We start from the raw sequence: 19637 nt of genomic DNA on the forward strand, positions 1-19637 counted from the left end.
GTTGTTAGAAGAAGCCCTGCTTTTCTGCTTGGCTTACAAGGTGCCCATGGAGGCTGCATTTGAGAGGGAATTTTGTTTTAAGTGTGCAGAAGAGGAGATGCATTGGAAGGAAAAAGAAATCCATTGCTCTTGCTCTCAGGAGATACTGTGGAAGGTTGTCAGTCCTTTGTGAACATAATCACGTGAACAATGTTGTGGGCAACATCAGAGTCAGTTCTCCCCAGTTTGCAGGCTTCAGATATTAGGTCCCAACTTTGCACAGTTCTTTGCCAGGAGAGTGGCTGTACTGGTTGGGTTTTGTCAACTTGACACAAACCTAGACATATCAGGGAAGAAGGTATCTTAATTGAGAAAATGCCTTCATAAGATTGGCCTATAGGCGACTCTGCAGGCATTTTCTTGACTAATGATTGATGCGGGAAGGCCAAGTTCGCAATAGGTAGTACCGCCCCTGGTCAGGTGGTTATGGGGTGTGTAAGGAAGCGAACGGGACAAGCCATAAGAAACAAGTGAGTAAATAACATTCCTCCATGGCCTCTGTCTCAGTTCCCTTCTCCAGGTTCCTACCTTAATTTTCTGCCCTGACTTCCCTAGGGGACAGACTGCAATGTGGAAGAGTATATGCCCAATAAATTCTATTCTACCTAAACTGGTTTTGGTCAGTGTTTTATCATAGCGGTAGAAAGCACACTCAGACCATGGTCCAGTTGCTCCTCTTAGCTGGGGGTCTGCTTTCCCTCATCTCACCCACAGACCCTCTAATTTCCATGCACAACTTCTTTGTCAGACTTGCTTTAAAGGAAAGTCAACTTAACTACTTTGCATTTATATAATTGATTTAATTAAATATGGACTCCTGTTATTCTTTAGGAAGCATGCAGCTGTTTTAATACACATCTACAAGCACTATCAGTTACTAAGGTATTTATAAGAATTCCCACATACATTCAGTTACTCAATCTTGGATAAATTCCATCTTTTTGTAATGTACTTGTGATAGAAAACTTGGATTCACTCATATAATTTTCAACTCACAACCATTTTCTAGAAGCATTTCATAATTTTTTATGTTGTCTATACCATATGCTTTTACATACTGTGAGAAAGTGAAATAGACCTGCAAAGCATATCTGTAGAATAAAAATATTTAGGCATTTATATATTATAAACCTTGAAACAATCCAATTTATACATGTGCTTTATAAGGAGGTGTATGAGAGACAGATAAATTCATACATAAAGTTTTTATTTAAATTTCCCCCCTTCCAAGCAAGCTTCATTTACATCCTAGTACTGTACAAAATTTACATTTTCTGTGACTTTATTCCCTTCTCACTTTCTAGAAGTTTGTATCTCTCTGAAATACAGAAAGCTTTAGAGTTCTCATAAGTGCTTTTATTTAATTTGGCTAGTGCTAAAAAATAAAGTGAAGAACAAATCTAAGGAAAGCTGAAACGCTTGTATAAACAATGACTTTTGGAAGAAACGGCGATGGCTGAGAATATGGTTTCTGAAAGCACGTGCTCTTCAGGATGCCAGGGTGAGTTTCCCCCATTCTTATTGTCTGTCTTTAATATATTCGTATGTTTTCAAGGAAAAAAAGAAAGCTGATTGCACTGGTTATGTATATATATTCATATATATATATATTTTTTTTTACAACGGATCCTTTGGATCTGAACATACAAATAAATACAAAAACAACAAAGATTGCACTTTTCTGTAGAAATGTTGTTGGATTCTGGTATGCCCAGCCATCTTGAGGTGCTCATGAAAGCTTACCATGAAGGCATTTGTTCTCATCTGTGGCTTCCTTTACTTGGTATTTTGAATATCACATTTGTTGAAGGGTTCGACACTTCTTTGTGATTAAAAAAATATTTAGGCGCTTATAAGTGCCAGTTGTTCAAACTCAGATGAGCTTGAAAGTCAAATTCACATTCCTGTTAGTTTTGCTTTTCTGATTGGCCACAAAGAGACCACATCATGCTCTCCTGATCTTTTTCAGTTCCTAAAGACAAGTATCAATTCTCACGCAACCGTGTCCAGGCATGTCTGGTGATGAGCGGAGGAATAATGAGAAGTGAGTGTCTAAAGCTAAAGGTGAGAAAGTGTACTGTCAGGTGCTATGAATTCACAATTTTTTTATTAATTATTTTAAAATATTTATTTATTTTTATTTTACATGTACAAGTGTTTTGTTTATAAGTATGTAAGTGTACTGCATGCGTACCTGGTGCTATGGATGCCCTGGAACTGGAGTTACGGATGGTTGTAAACTGCCATGTGGGTGCTGAGAACCCAAATCCAGGTCCTCTGCCTGAGAAGCAAGTGCTCTTAACCACTGAGCAATCTCTTCAGCTGTAAGTCATGTGTTTGAAGAACCAGAAAGATAATTGGGATTGTACTCAAGAGAAAGTTTTCCTTGTGTGCTTGAATTCCTGAAAGTGATTTGTCAGCTTTTATTTTGGATTGAATTTGGGACAAATTGCTATCCAACAGAATTTCTGAAATATTCTAGGATGGAGTTTGTTGGTCTTGTCTTTCGAGGCAAATTGTCCTCATGTTCATTACATAAAAGTCTATAAGAAATGAGGAATCAGAAGCTTCTGGGAGCTGAAGAGCGACAGCATACTTTGTTTTAATTTTCAAGGAGAATCAAAGACATGAAGTTAAGACTCTGGCAGAGAACAATTGCTAAAGAGACCAACAACTTACTTTTCCCTGATCTCCTGAGGAGCTATGAGGAATACAAACCGTGAGTGTGTAGAAACAAAGATGCCCATCTTCCATCTTCTGTGGTTTTTGGTTGCTGTGTTACCTATGGAGTTGGTGAAGGAGCCAGGCGTGACAAATACAGAATCAAGTGGCAGTTTCTGGAATGCAGGGTAAACATTCTGGTGGGTCGGATTTTGAATCATTCATGTACAAAATATCCTCCAAATGTCAACGTCTATCACATGCAGTTAGGACACAATGCACAATACAGATCGTAGGCCTCTGGGGCCAGTCTTCTGGGGTTCACCATTCTCTCTTTGAAAGTTCAGCTCCTTCTTACTTTGTGTAAAGGTGGAACAAGTTAACCAGTCTGATATGGAAGAGTCTGCCACCGCAGCAAGCCCAGTGTGATCTGAGTTGCAGACAGCAGTCTGCTCAAGAACAGGCCTCTTTCTTTTGCAGTTACTTGTGAGTCAGGAAGCAAAGGTGGCCTTTGGCCATTGTACCACTGGAATGCGTGGTTCATGCAGGACGGCAGCATCACCTGTCACTGCATCCTCGATGTGGCACCATGCCAGGGTTTCCTGCTGTTATTTGTTGTAGGGAACACAGGCTGGTAGGATGACTGTCGCACAGGCTGGGCCTGCCAGGGGTTCAGCCACATCGCCTTCGAGTTCAGTCCAGGTTCCCTTTTCTGGACAATAGCAGATCGTAGATGACTTGTAGGCACCCTGGAACGGCAGAGCAGGGAGTGCTTAGGGGGAAGATGCTCAGAGCAACAACAGCCATGTGTCCCTCTTCACAGCTTCACTGGGAAGACCGACTCTCTGCTCAGCCTAAAACATTTCAGCTGCGCTCAATGGGTTTTCAAGTGTTGTGTTCCAAGGAAATATTTGAAACCAACATTTCAAAATCTTATAGGTATGTGTGTGTGTGTGTGTGTGTGTGTGTGTGTGTGTGTGTGTGTGTTCAGGAGCATGTGAATGTGTACAAGTGAGCATGCTTGCATGCACATGTTTGAAGAGGACAGAGACAAACTCTAGTGTTGCTTAGCTCAAGTGTCCACTTTTTCTTTGTAAGACAGGATCTCTCCTGGGCTTGGAGCTTGCCAAGTAGGCTAGTGTCTGCCTCATCTACCTCCACAATGCTTAAACTAAAGTCACAAGCCATCACATCCAGAGTTTGTGTTTCTATGAGATTCCTGGAGAGTAAACTGAGGTCCTCATGCAGGCAAAATGAGACTTTACTAACCAAGCCTTCTTGTGGGATATTTTTGACAGCCAGTGACCAAACTCAAATAAATACCTAGAACATCTTCAATGTTCAATGATCACTTTCCAATAATTGACTCCCAAATGGGAGTTTTCCCATAGGCTTAAATAAAAAAAAAAAAAAAAAAGGACACACATTATTATTTAAAAGGTTGAAGTCAAGTGGATGTTAGACTGTTGCTTCATGTCTTTGTTTTTATTTTTATGTTTTACTGTGGAGAATGGGATTCAAAACAGCGAGGCATTTTTAAGTAGACTGAAAACATCTCTACATGTTGACTTATTTATTTTCAAGAGGCCACACAGCAAATGAACAATGGCTTTAATTGTGGTGCCTCTGTCAACTTTAAGGCTAATGCTTGAGTAAAAATTTCCTTCCCAAATTAAATCACAGGAAACAAATAAAAACCCCAACAAAACTCATGCTATTTTCTGAATGTATAGTCTTGATGTCTACTTGAACGCATCTCTACTCTTGTAGTGAACAATTTGCTCCAGACAACAGGCACATGTGTGAAAACCCAAGTTTATAAGTCAAATTATATTTGCCTTTATATAATTAACTTTTAAAAGTTCCTCAAAACTTTGTATCGCAAACTTGTTGCATGCAAAATAAATAAAATGAATGTTATTAAAACTCCAAATTGATCTCATAAAACTAGCATAGATAAATAAGGCAATATCAATATATTGTGATAACAATGAAATTGACTCCTAGGCCTGAGGTCTCTCCTGATTTGATGGACTCTAAATACATAGTCTCCTTTCCAAGATAGTGAGTTTTCCTTTTCTTTTCCTTCCTTCCTTCCTTCCTTCCTTCCTTCCTTCCTTCCTTTCTTTTTTCTTTTTTTTTACAAAAATAGCATAAACAAAATAAAAATGTGAATAAATAATAAAAAGCTTGACATTAATCAACTCCTGACTAACCTAATTAACTTCAGACTTCTAGTCTGAAGAACTTTTAAATGACAACACAAGAAGGTTATTAGCATTCCCACAATGTGGGGTATTCTGGGTGACAGATGTGATTATTTTGTCAACAATTCAGGGAACACAAAGTGGGGCAGAGGTAATTAATGTTCTAAACCAAGAGGGGTCTATGGGACATAATAACCAAATATGTGTGAGACTTACTGGATCTTGATTTGAATGTTTTGATTTGAAAGATACAACTTTCTATTTGTAAGCCAATAGGAAAAATTTGAATTTAGATTGGACATAAAGCTACTATTATAGTTTTTGGGTGTGACAAATGATTATATAAGAGAATATCTTTTCACACAAGAGAATAACTTTTAAAAAGATGAATACTGAGATCTCCAGGGTGAAATAAGACATTTGAGATTTGCTTCAATTTTTTATTCAGTTTAACTTAAAGGGAAGCATCTATTGATGGATGGTGGCACTGATGATGGGTAAGGGGAGGTCTACCATCATTTCAATTTTTGTTTACGTTTGGAAATTTTCATGATGGGAGGGGAGTGAAAAGCAAATTCATGTCCTAAATAGAATTCACAGATATTGAAGAATTAATTACCATGTTTTGCTCCTTCTGGTCAGAAACTGTTCAGATTTTCCTGTTCAATTTCTACAGAACGTTTGGAAAATCATTTCATTTTGGCTTGGAGATGGAAACCAGAATTGCAAACACATGGGTACAGGAGCAAGCTGGAGATGTAACACCTGCTGTGGGACAGTTGATGGGTAGCAAGCCATTTCTATTGCACCCGTGCTGGTTCAGTCTGCCTGCTCACGGCGCTGCACCACCTCCACAAAAACCTGATGTTTTTAAAGGGTACATGTAGGATGATAGCACTTCTGGGGGAAATGAGCAGAAGCAAGGACACACAGGAAGAGGAGAGAAACAGGGACAGAGGTGAGCACACACAGGAGGAGGAGAGAAACAGGGACAGAGGTGAGCACACACAGGAGGAGGAGAGAAACATGGACAGAGGTGAGCACACACAGGAGGAGGAGAGAAACATGGACAGAGGTGAGCACACACATGAGAGGAGGAGAGAAATATGGACAGAAGTGAGCACACACACAGGAGGAGGAGAGAAACAGGGACAGAGGTGAGCACACACAGGAGGAGGAGAGAAACAGGGACAGAGGTGAGCACACACAGGAGGAGGAGAGAAACAGGGACAGAGGTGAGCACACACAGGAGGAGGAAAGAAACACCTACCATACTCCAGCTGTAGCCCCCCACCAGGTAAATGCTGTCATCAAGCACCGCACAGCCAGGGCCACTTCGACCCTCCAGGATGGGGGTTTGGAGAATATTCCACTGGTCACCTTTTGGGTCATAGCACTCCACAAGCATGACGTCAAGGTGAGAGAAACCTAGGGGCCAGGAAAAGGCAGTAGAGGAAAAGAGTGACTCCCACAGTCTGTTTAAAGCTACAGCTTCTTTGTTAAAAAACCAGGAGGGCTGGAGCTAAGAAGTAAACAATTGTGTCTTAGAAGACATAAATGCATAAAGATTAGTGAACTTGGGAGACATGTCAGAAACTTCTGAAAAAAAACCAAAAAACACCAAAAGGCTCCAATGGACTTTGGGTGTTTTGGATTTAATCAAGAATGCCCAAGTAGGTATCATAATGTTGATTATGTGGGGGTAGATCTTATTAAAATTATTTATTATAACATTATTTTAAAAGATTTAAGAAAATAATGGTCAACACAACTAGCTTGTTTTGTTATTTTTTTTAAAGTGACATCTGCATACAGAGGGATGGGCATCAGAACTCAGACTTCTGCAGGCTAAACTATATTGTTTTTCTTGACTATTTACCTCTTTTAAAATAGTTTCATCAATTAAAATTCATTGTTCAGGATCTTAAGCCTTTCCTAGAACCTGACTATGTATAAACAACCTCAATGATGAGCAGAGAATTTCTCAAGGGTCAAGGTTTGGAGTTGGGGCTCTAAGCTCTGAGGGTCTTCTTCCTCTCTGTTGCTTCCCTGCTCTCGTGTGTGTGTGTGTGTGTGTGTGTGTGTGTGTGTGTGTGTGTGTGTGTGTGTGTATGTGCATGTATATGTGTATGTGTGTGAGAGAGAGAGACAGTATGTGAATATGTATGAGTGTAAGTGTGTATGTTTGTGTGTGTATGTGAGAGTGTTTGTGTAAGTATGTGTGTTTGTGTATGTGTGCGTGTGTGTGTGTGTGTGTGTGTGTGTGTGTGTGTGTGTGTGTGTGTATAGGCCAGAGGTTAACCTCATATGTCATTCTTCAGGTCCTACCCACTTTGTCTTTTGATACAGGACCTGATAGGTGATCATGAAGGCTCCTCTGAGACTTTTTAATCCCTGAACTACAGGCGAGGCTCCTTCAGAAAAGCCCAGAACCTACATTGTTCTTGGTGACCTTATTACTATCCCATCTATGAAAAACTCTTCTGAAAGGTAGAAGTAAGAGCACATGGCTGTAACCTCATGACTCGGGAATCTAGGACAGGGGGTCCTGGTTTCAAGGCCAGCCTGGGCTACAGAGGAAAAAGAAGAGGCTGTACAAATGATACTTTGTCTATTTAAATGCATGCTAGGGATATTTTCTAGCTGACAGTCTATATGCATACATTAACTAATATCCAGATTCTTCGATAATAGTTGAGAAAACAAATTCCAAGGAACAGTTTTCTTTCCTGAGAAAGTGGACAGGTTATTTCAGGCTGCTAATTACTTATACAAGTAAACCAGACAGATGGTGTTACAATAGAGCAATATTTCCACTGTACATTTTCTATCTGCTTCAAATGAGCATATGGGGAGAATTCTAGATTCTGGGGTTCTAGGGCATTGTTTAGGGGCATGTCCACCTTCTCTGCCCCTCGTTCCATACATGCTATAGATGTTGAGTACCAGACTCACAAAAGGATATGGTCAGTATCCATATATATATATTTTCGAGACATGGTTTCTCTGTGTAGCTTTGTGCCTTTCCTAGAACTCATTTGGTAGCCCAGGCTGGCCTCGAACTCACAGAGATCTGCCTGCCTCTGCCTCCTGAGTGCTGGGATCAAAGGCCCGGCCAGTATCCATATTTTATAGGTATGCTGTAATCTATGTCTTGAATGGGATGACACAACATTTAATTTATGTAGGATTCAAACCATAACCTTCCTTTGTCCTTATGTCTCCTGAAATTACATGTATATATAATTATTATTTGTATTTATACATAGACAATATAATACACACATACATATATATGTATATGAGACAGGGTATATAGCCCAGACTGGCCTCAAATTTGGTATGTAGCCAAGGATGATCCTAAACTTCTGATTCCCCTGCCTCTACCTCCCCAGTGCTGAGACTATAGGTGTGAATCACCATGTCCATTTTTGGTGATGCTAAGTCTTGAGCCCAGGGCCTTGTGAATGCCAGGCAAAGACCACCAACCGAGCTACATCCTCAGCCCTCTACTTTTGGTACATGTATGTCCATTCATCTGTGTGCACATTCACATTTTTCTTATTTGAAATGCAGATTTCCTTTCCAATCATAATCTCGAATATAAAAGTCATTAAGACATATAGATAATGCCTTATGAAAATGAAAGGAGAAGTCGTGCCTTGCTTTGAAAGCCACAGAATTAGTATAAAACATTGAGGTGAGGGAACAAGAGTGTGCACTGAAATTGGAAGGAGCCGAAAGATTGGAACTGTGTGCAGCTTGAGACAGAACTTCTGTTTTGCGGGTGGAGATGAGCAGCAGGCACACACCAGGGCATCAGATTTTCAGCTGAATATGAATTCAAAATATAAATATAAAAGCTAGCCTGTGCGATTTTTATGAAATTTATGTGTAAATATGGATTAGAAACACTTTCCACGTCTAACCTCCTCTTGGAGTAAGAAGTGAACACATTAGCTTGACTAGTAATAACACAGGTGTGCCTATTTCCATTTCCTGTATGCTCAGGAGCTGATGGAGATCTTAGAGTTCAGTTTAGACCAGTTTCTTAAAATAGACCAGTTTCTTAATTTTTGAGATGAGGAAACCAAGGCTCAAAGTAGGTCAGGCAAATTTTAGTACCATGGGTCTGTTTCCCACCAAATGTAGTGTCATACACACCACAAGTTTATAAAGCACGTACAAACTCTAAAAGGTTGTAGTTATAAACATATCTAGAGAAGGAGAGAAGCCAAGCAACATCTTTTTAAAATGCCTTAAATTAAAAAAAAAAAAGCAATTCAACTTGAGAATCATAGATCACTTGATATTCAGTACTTATAAGAAATAATTCTAAATTTAGATGCCATGTTTTGCTTTAAGAAAAAAAATCCATACATTAGCTCTGTGAACCTGTGAGTATAGTTCTTTACGACTGCAGCAAAAAACAATTTTCTGGAGGACAATTCATTACGACAACTTTGGAGATAAGGAATAATTTATTTTGCTGGCTTCACTGTTACGACAAATTGTGCTTTTTCAGATATTAATGGTCTTGTTTCCTCCACTTAGACATCATTATTCATTTCTTTAATGTGCGTGGTAACTTAAACATAATCCTATCTGCAGAATTAAAACACAGTAAATGCTTGCTCCAGGGTACTGTTAATTTACACAGAGTAGATTGTATTTGGTCAACTTGTTTTTTTACATAGTTAACTATGATTATCTAACAAGAAATCCCTAAACAAGGAGCATGCCATGCAAATGCTAATGGGATAGAAACAAACAAAACAAAACCCACAAACAAACAAACAAACAAACAGGAAAACACCTTTCAAATGATTCCCTCCAATTGCATATAAGCGATCATTCATCACAGCCAAAGTGTGGATGGCACGTTTGGTGTTCATGTCTTGTTTGCGGGCCCAGACATCCATGACAGGGTCATAGCAATATAACCATGGCACGTATTCTCCATTGTGCACACCCCCTGTGAAAGACAGACACATCTGGGTCAGGTAAGTGCCTCGGACAATGAACTTTATAAAGAAAAATGGAGGAACAGCTTGCCTGAAATATATATTTTCCCATTGTGCACCGCTCCTGCATGGGCTGCCAGCGGCTGAGGCAGAGAGGACACATAGCGCCACTCGTTGGTGTCCAGGTTGTAGCACTCCACACTGGACAGGTAGCCAGTTTCATTCCTCCCGCCAATCACGTATAGATGCTTGTCCAAGCGGCAGGCATAGAAACTAGCTCTCCTACAATGGAAACAACAGCTCTCAGTAAATCTGTGTGATATCAGTTTTCAATAGGGCAAAGGGTACTCAAATAGCCTGTGAAAGGGGGGTATGTCTCCATAGAGGGCTGCAAACTGGTGACCATTACTGATCTGCCTTCTAAATCCAAGACTGTGCACGACAACCCTATGCATTTACCCACCCAGTTAGCACTTTTGATGTTGAAATGCAAAGATAGGAGAAAACCACTAATGCTTTGTGCCTGCTCTTTTCTTCTTGCTTTTTATACACTGCTAAAATGTTCATTAATGTTGGGGATGCTTGGTACTTTCTAAGGATATTGTAGTTCAGTAAGACAAAGTGAAAAATGAGGTAGATAATGTAACAATAATAAATTATCTTGACATTCACTTTCTTTATGGTCCTTCAAGGGTCATTGTTCCCAATTTATTAGAAAACTGCATCATCAAAATTTCTCTTCAATTATCATTTTTCCCCTCCTAGTATGACTGCAAATAGAATAACTTTTGTGAACTTTGTCTAGTGTTCCTATATGTTTGACTTCTAACATATATATTTGGTTCTTTTAACACCTATTACAGGAATTTCATCCAGGGAGCTTTTGGTATTGATTCTAATAAAGCTTCTGGATGACTTTAGTTCTCTGTTCAAGAGAAGCTACTGACAGTGTTTGCCTGCTGCACTTTCAAATGCAAAGTGCATGAAATTCATTGAAAGACTAGGTGACGGATTGTAAGGAGGCCATGATTTAGGTAGGAGCTAGTGAGAAGCTGGATTTAGACTTTCAGTAGAAGAAGTGGAAAGAAGTGAAATGAAAACTGTGTCAATGGAGGTAGATGGAAGACATAATAAGACATGAGAAGTAAGACAATGAACGGCTCAGAGGTCTAAGACATTCAAAGTTATGATGGCCAGACCTATGATGACCAGGATGGCACATGTGTGGTCCAGTACTGAATCAATATTATTGGTAAGTGCCAAGGCCCTGAAGGACATGATTTACACTGGATTAATTAATATACTCTATGAAATTGATGCTAAGATTCTTGTGTAGCATCAATCACAATATGGACAGTGCTAGAAATTTTTATCATGTCACGCATAGTATGTGGAGATTTTCAAGGTTGTGTTTATGAAGTATTGAAACATATGACTTATAAAACTAGACTGTCTGGTATGATTTACTAGGCATGTGACCTTTGACATGCTACATAACTTCTCTCAGCCTTAGATTGTTCTCCAGTAACATGGGGACAGTAAGAGAACCTTCCCATGGGGTATGTGCATATATGTTCACGTGCTTGTATCAGTGTCCACTATTGTTTATTCTCAGAAACTGTCAGGCAATCTTTACCTCCATAAAAAGTTTTTAAAAGTTGGTTCTTATGAACTCTTCCTACGTAGTCCAAGGCTCTCATATTAGTGCTCAGGGCCATAAATATATTGGATTTCAGGAATCTTTATATTTAGAAATATACATATAAAGAAGATTGTAAAGGGACCCAAATCTAAACACATAATGCATTTTGGTTTTATTCGAACTTTATACACTTTCTCCTCTTTCAGTCTTTACTTACATGCACAAAATATTCTGTTTTATAGGATCCACTGAATCCAAATAGTGCATAGATATGGGGCCACTCACTGGAATATGGGCCACATACCTAGAAAACATGACTCTTCTTCTCTCGGCTGGCAACTACCAGTAGCTCTTTAGCTAGGGTTGGAGCTTTGAAAACCCTCTCAATTCATGCTAGAATTTTAACTGGCTTGATCTTGCTCAGGTCTTGTGTAGACAATACAGCTACTGTGAGTTTGTACGGGCAACAGCAATTCCATGTTCAGAAGGCAGCGTTTCATAGTACTCTTCCCCACCCTCCAGTTCTCAGCATCTTCTCCCTCAACCTTTAACATTTCCTGAGCTCTGACAGGATGGAGGTTGATATAGATGTCATTTATATGGCTGGGCACGTACAGTTCTTTATTCTTAGCACTTTTACCAGTTATGAGTGTCCAGACTGGTGATGTTATACAATCTTTTCAATGAACTTGTTTTATTGTGAACATGCCACCTGAAGTCACATGTAAATCACATTGGATGAATTTCAGATTATAGATGCTCAGCTTGTGATACTGAAGTGATGGCCAAAGGGTCATATTCACTCAGGTGATTTATCACTAAGTGTAACACTTTTTGGAGATGATACTGTGTTCAACTTTTGTGATAGTCTTACATTGTTCTGATAGCCATTATTGATCATTTTAGGCTGATACTTTGACCATGTTCTCTTTTCTACATTTCATCCATATTTTTTAAAGAAGGATGTGCTGTGAATGATTTGGAAGGTGATAAAGAACAGTAACAGTGGGAGGAATTAGAAGGAGAAAATGGGACAAAAAATTAAAGGTGAGTCAGAGTTCATAAAATGAACACTACCTTTTGGATTCTGAAACCTTGATACTGTGTGTGTGTGTGTGTGTGTGTGTGTGTGTGTGTGTGTGTGTGTGTACCTCATCTAAGTATAAAATTGGGATTTTGAAAGTTGCAAAATAAGGTTCACAGAGCTCGTCCACTGACTTCTTCCACTTGAATAAACAGATTCTAATTGCTTTCTAATGAATATGATCTGTCAAAATTATTGAATACTATTTTATTTTCAATTTAAAATTGTTCATTGAAAAAAATTACAGGGGTCTTCTGAAGACACACATCTCATTTCATTATGGACACAGAGAGGTCAGTGTACTTCTTCTAGATGGTTTTATGATGGGCATGGAGGTCTCTGAAAGGATCACTTGCTGATTGCACTAAAGAGTCACCACTGTAGAATTGGACTACTGATTGTAAGGAGGGAGGGAGTGGTCAGTTTTTCTCAGTAGTGATCCAGAAGATGACACCTAATCGTGATGGATGTTGAGATCATGAAGACCAGGAGAGCACTCCCTTTGGTTGAGATCATGAAGAACTGGTTTCTGTTTCAGGCAGTGTGACCCCCTCTAATGATCCACCTGTGCTCCCAGCCCCAGGCACACAGTGGACTTAGGGTGTAAATTGGAAAGAATCAGCAGGTTTCACTTCCTGGCTCAAAATGCTATTTTTGGGGGTAGAAATTCCTACAGTGATGATGGTGAGTCACCCCAGATTCCCTCTCATGGCCAACTTGTATGTTCCTGAAATGCATTATGGAACAAGAGCTTGGTGGCCTGTCAACACTGAGTACCTGCCACAGGCTGAGTTGACAGACTAGATTTCCCCTCCACTCCATAGAAAGAAGACACTTGGCTTGTGCTTTTTTTTTAAAGTAAGCTCAAGACTATTAAATATTCCTTAGTGGAATCACACGTTGTAAGTTCAAATTGATCATTTCTTCCTCTTCTCACTTGTCCTTGCTCTCACTGTGAGCAACAAAGTTTAGCAATGTTTCTGAGATAAGATTTAAAAAGCTGACTAATAACCTTTACAAATATACTTTAAACTCTGCTTATTTTAAGATCTTTAAAAGTTCTTGTTAACCCTCAGGGTGATCTACCAAGAAGCCATTATCTATCTATCTGTCTGTCTGTCTGTCTGTCCGTCTATCTATCTATCTATCTATCTATCTATCTATCTATCTATCTATCATATATTTGTCTTTCTATCTTCTGTCTCTGTCATTTATGTATCTGTCATCTATTCCTTTATCAAATATCATTTTTCTATCATTTCTATCATTTACCTGTCTATCATCTATCTATTTATGTAGCTATATATTGATCATCTAGTTGCATTAAATGATATCTATGCTAAAGCATAAGACTGAATTGCTTGACTTAGTTTGAATTGTTGACTTACATCATCAAGTTAAAAACAAAAGATTTTTCAAGCTGAATATTGTCTCTCACAGTTTCTCTAACAGTACTTAAGTTTGGGAATATTTTGGGCATATCAGCTTCTAGCTTCTCACTCAGTGAAATAGAGGGCTGTTGTTGCTCCCCAAACTGTTTCTGCCTCCATATTTTAGACTAGCTGGGGGTAAAAATGCTTCTTTATTACTAAATATGAAATGCCCATGTTTTACTTTAAGAATAGAAGTTATCCAAGCATTTCTCTTGTTCTAAGTTTTCAATTTTCTCCTCTCCTGCTACAGAATCAAATCCTAAATCTAAGACTAAAATAGTCAATCAGCATTCATTTTTATTATAATAATTCTTATTAAATATATCCATTGACAATTTCATGGATGAGTATGATATGAATGGTTACCCTTATCCCTCTCCTCCCCATCTCCCCTTTCCAACTCCTTCCTCCCTTCAAATCCCTTTTCTAACTTCACATCCTTTTGTTTTGTTTTGTGACCCACTGAGTTTAACCAGGGCCCACCATGTGAGGATGGATTTGGAGCAGCTCACTGGAGCCTGACAGGCTCACATGTGGGTATACCACTGGACCTGTCATCAGCCAAACACGATGATGAAGGGGCTTATAGGACTTTATCTTTCCTTGCTGAAGTATTGGCTAGCAGAGGATTCTGGGGGAAAGAAGTCATTGACGTCCATTGTGTGCATTTAAAATTGTATTTCCATTCAATCTTTTGCTTGTAAATTCACAGCTGGAAAGTGTGGAATTTATGAGCTCACCCATGGTTGAAGAAAGCCCAGAAGCTGTATATCTAACTTTCTACTGGTCAGAAAGGGCACTCAACAGCTTGAGTAGACTCCGTTGGAAGATTTGATTAGGTAAAATAGCCTAGGACTTTATTCCCAGCTTTGTAAGGGTGATCTACCCCTGAGATGACTTATAACACGTTTCTCTTATTCTCAATCAATCTGGTAACTTCTCAGCATAAGAATGCCTCAGCAGTTTGGCAGGAGAATAATAGGAACAGGTAGATGAGGAACTTCTGGTTTGATTCATGATCTATGTCTTATAAAATTAACTTAAATGTTTCAATAAGTATCTCTGATCTTGAGTTCCTCATCTATCTTGGGTTTCTTCCTCCTATCTTTAACCATCACTTAGAGCACCAGTGGCCATTGGTATTTTGAATGTAAGCTTGGCAATGGTGAAGACACACTTCATTTGAGTGATGGATCACTGCCTGGGTCAGCTATCCTACAGGAGAGATGTGCTAGAAGGCCACTGAGTGAGATCTGTGTTTTCCGACTAAGTTTGGGAAGGCGTTATTTGCTGTATTGGGTTGATTGTTCTAAATCTTAAAACAAAAAAGAAAGAAAGAAAACTTCTTTTACTGAGGACCTGACATGATATACCATAATGACTTCGAGAGAAACGCTAAACAGTCCATCCTGTCAACAGTGGCTGCCAGGCGGCAGCAGACCGTGGCAGGTCTTTCTGTCAGGTCAATGAGCTGCTAAAAATTGTCTAAGTAGGACCTTGCCATGATAGGCCACCCTGCCTCAGAGGAAGTCATTATAGACTATCAAGTAAACAATACACATTCTACAAAAAAAATTACTAATTAGGTTTTGTAGCAATACTTCCCATCCTTAGGGGCTCTATAGTGAGATAATTGACCGCGACGTGAGTTATGCCTCCCAAGCTGAAGGCATGAAGGTTAATTATCATGGTGTACAGCCCCCAGCAAAGCGGACAGTGGTGATGAGAGAATGACATCTCATACATGTGTTGACAATTCCTTTGTAAACAAAACTTTCTGGAAAATGGATTTGATTAGAAGGCAAAGTAAGACAATCACCAGAAACTTATCCCCAGAAGAAAGGGATGGAGTGTTTTGGAGAAAGACAGCAATAGACCTGTGGCTCCTGAAGTTTCTTAGGATGTTGATTGACTTGGCAATATTTCTTGAGGTACAGTGGAGAGAATGAGGGATTTTCTTAAATGAACCCATGGTGATTAACACACTGTTTGGACATTTCCAGCTTATAATGTGTAGTCTCCTCAAAGAGTCTCAATTTTTAATCTTATTATTTTGGAGGGTTATTTGCATATTTGAGACAGGGTCTCAAGGGGCAGCCCAGGCTGGCCTCCAAGTCATAATTCTTCTGCTTCAGGCTTCTGAGTGCTGGAATTGTAAACATATGTTTCTGTGCCCATCTAAGGGGTGTGTGTGTGTGAAATTCATTTATGTGGGGTGGGAAGAAGTTGAGCTTCTTAATACATTTAAAAAGATTCACCCTGTCTTGCTGTAGAAACACCCATTTTGGAATATATGCTATTTTCATGAAGATTGCTTTTAACGGGAAATTTATGCTAAAGATATAATTTGATCTCACTGCAGTCTACTTGAATGATAAAATAAATATGAAAGGAGTTCCTTTTCTGAACAAGAAAAAAAAAACATAGCCATTGCTTCTTCTCTAATTCTTGATTATGATGAGGTAACAAGTTGTAGTTTATTATCATTATCTTATTGGACAATTTACTTAAAAGGAGGTCAAAAGAGTCAAGTGTTTAAACTCTTACATGCATATACATTATCATATGCATTCAAAGACATGGCATCATGACTGAATACAGCTAGAAGAAATAAAGTATCTATCCATACACTACCCATGTTGTCCTTTGATAGCTAAGAGACCAAGGCAAGACAAACATTATGTACGAAAAAAATGGGATGGCAATTTTTTGTTTTGTTTTGGCATACAGGATCTCACATAACTCAGACTGGCCTTGAGCTTTCTGATCATCTTGCCTCCAAGTACTGGGATTACAGGCATGTGCCAGTATGGCCAACTAGGACCTTTTTTTTTTTTTTTTTTTTTTAAAAAAAAAAAGCTAATAACCTATGACCTATTCTTGATGAGGCACGTACAAATGATTTGAATTCCTGCAATATTAAACTTAAATACAGATTTAAAAATTAAATCTCAGGTTTTAATGTCATATATTAAATCTAATATTGAAAACTTCAACATTTACTATGAAGGTTTTTGGGTCGACATGCGGACCACTGTGAGGATGTCGTTCTGTGTTTTGAGAACTCAGATACACTGCCATTGATAGTAACCATATAACTAGTGGTTAAACAGTCTGTTCCAAAATGTGATCACTAAAGTCAAAGAAGATAAGCTGCGTAATTTTTTCTGCCTATGTTAGGACAAATAAATGACCTCTTCTCTTTTGTATTGAAAAGGTTAGCGATGTGACTTGAGAAAGCCACAGTTGGTACTCTGCCTCTGTATCTTTCATGGACTCTGCTCAGCGTTCCTTATCACATAGCACCCATGCATCTGTGCAGCACTGTTACGTGTCTCCAACAAAAGAAATCAACACTTACTTACCTTTCTTGCATGGGCGGAAGTTGGATCCAACTATTAAATCGGGGATCATACCGGCTGACAAAATTTGTGCTGTGTTTTCCTGTAAAATCACATTTGAGACAGTTAACACTTAGATCTCTTTCTTGATTTGTACACTTCTCTGTTTTTAAAATCTCTGTTGTCAGATGTAAGAAGCATAAATTAAGTCAAGGGACCCTCTCGCAGGGCGTGAGAGACCGGGAGGCATTTCCTCAAATGTGTTTCCTTTTTCCTCATTCTTTTTATTGTTGTGGGATGACTCAACCCAGTCAAGCATGCCAAAAGCAAGTATGCTTGCTAAAATTCTTTTTGATCAGAATACTGGTATAATTTTTGCTGGGTTTTGATATTTTTATGTTTTAAAAACAAGAAGCTATTGTCCAAAAAATTCTCCATTTTAGAGAATTCCTTGTGTGATATCTCTGGTTAGTCTCTCTCTCTCTTTTAAAAATGACATCATAGTTTATTTTTCACCTGTGTTTGAAGATTGTTTCTTTTTTGTATTATTTAAAATTTTTTATTATTAAGAGATTTTCTATTCATTTTATATACCAACCACAGATTCCTGTGTCCTCCTTCTTCCCACCCCCCAGCCTTTCCCCCAACCTATCCCCTATTGCCACCTCCTACAAGGCAAGATCTCCCATGGGGAGTCAGCAGAGCCTGGTACATTTAGTTGAGGTCCAAGCCCCTCATCACTGCACCTAGGCTGAGCAAAGTGTCTCACCATAGGCACTAGGCTCCAAAAAGCCAGCTCATGCACTAGAGACAGGTCCTGATCTCACTGCCTGAGGGCAAACTAAACACCTGATCTTGTCTTTTTTTGAAAAAAAAAATTTTCTTCCTAAAAATATTAAAACCTATTTTTTAGAAAAGTAATGATAACAGCAAACTTAAGAGAAAATTAAAAAAATATTTCCCATGTAAGTAAGCCCTGTACATGCCTAATTCTCCATTATTAGCATTTTATTTTTACAGACCCAAGAACCCTACTGTAGTAGAGACATTTGTCTCTCCATGGAAATAACAGCAGCCATGACAATCAGTCTTGTATCATGCTTATCACAGAAGCTCTGTGTATGCACTTGGGAGATGCACCATTGCTGTGACGTAAACACAAAAGCATTTGCTGGAACAGGAGCAAGCGTGAGTCTTCTGAGCTGCTTAGCCAGCTTATCCCCTCTGTTGAGCTTAAAAAGCACATTAGCGCTTCCAAGGTATTAAAATGAATCTTATTTTGCATACATATTGACATCAAAGTGAGAAATGGAAGTGAAAGAGCATACTATACTTTCCATGTAGTGCTAGAGGTGGTAACCAACTCTTAACTGAGAGCTCAACCCTAAATACTACCTTTGCTCAAGGTTTGTAACTAGGCACTGAGTACCAGCTGTCACCCCAGAAATAAACAGAATGTGTACACGTGTGTGCTCACATGGCTGAGATATGGTCAAGTTTGAAATCTATTGTACAGGCTTGGCCAAATACCATCCCCTTTCATATAAGAGAAAGACTGTCTGGGAGTAGTTGGATGGTCACACATTTTGTTGGACTTACAAAGACCAAGCAGGGATTGAATAGGAACTCAGGTGAGAAGTTGGGAAGTCAGCTTTGTACTTAACACAGAGAAGCCTATAGGATGTCTAAAGGCTACTGCTAAGCGAGCAGCTGGGTAATGTTACCATTGCAAATTTGGGGAGGCGTTAGTTCAGAGTTACTATTTAAATGGACAGGACTAGATGGAACCATTGAAGAAAAGAGGATGGAATGGGAGGAAAAAGGATTGAAAGAGTGACCTCTGGGGTCAGGAAAAGCTAAGACAACATAGGCAAGCATGGCATTTTGAAGGCCAAGTAGTGTTTCTGAAAGAAGGAAGCAAGTACCTAAGATTAGGAAGAGCTTGCGTGGCCTTGACAAGTGTTGCTTCAGTGAACCAATGGTGGAAAAGTCAGTGGGGAAAACCCAGGAGAGACTAAGACATAAGGGGTAAGAGGTGCATAATGCTCCCCAGGACTTCTGAAGCCTAATGGAAGACTAAAGTAAAAGATGCAGCATCAAGGGAGTGTTTTGGTTGCCAGCTGGGGATGGTGCATGCCTTTAATCCCAGCAGCCAGGAGGCAAAGGCAGGTAAATGACTAAGTTTGAGGCCAGCCTGGTCTACAGAATGAGTTCCAGGACAGCCAAGGTTACACAGAGAAACCCTGTCTTGAAACAAACTAAACCA

General features: G+C 39.2%; 1 protein-coding gene across 1 annotated transcript in view; it reads right to left on the reverse strand.

The window, feature by feature from the left end:
* Positions 1-873: 873 nt before the first annotated feature.
* The window catches only part of Klhl14 (kelch like family member 14), a 109617-nt gene continuing 90853 nt past the window's right edge, over positions 874-19637 (reverse strand). The window contains exons 4-8 of the mRNA XM_036204241.1: positions 17396-17474; positions 9963-10153; positions 9724-9882; positions 6178-6335; positions 874-3449 (exon numbers count right to left, since the gene is read on the reverse strand). Coding sequence (XP_036060134.1) covers positions 3309-3449; positions 6178-6335; positions 9724-9882; positions 9963-10153; positions 17396-17474 — 728 coding nt within the window. The 3' untranslated portion in view covers positions 874-3308. The remainder of the gene's footprint in view (positions 3450-6177; positions 6336-9723; positions 9883-9962; positions 10154-17395; positions 17475-19637) is intronic.

Source organism: Onychomys torridus, chromosome 13, assembly GCF_903995425.1.
Source record: "Onychomys torridus chromosome 13, mOncTor1.1, whole genome shotgun sequence".
Lineage (NCBI taxonomy): Eukaryota > Metazoa > Chordata > Mammalia > Rodentia > Cricetidae > Onychomys > Onychomys torridus.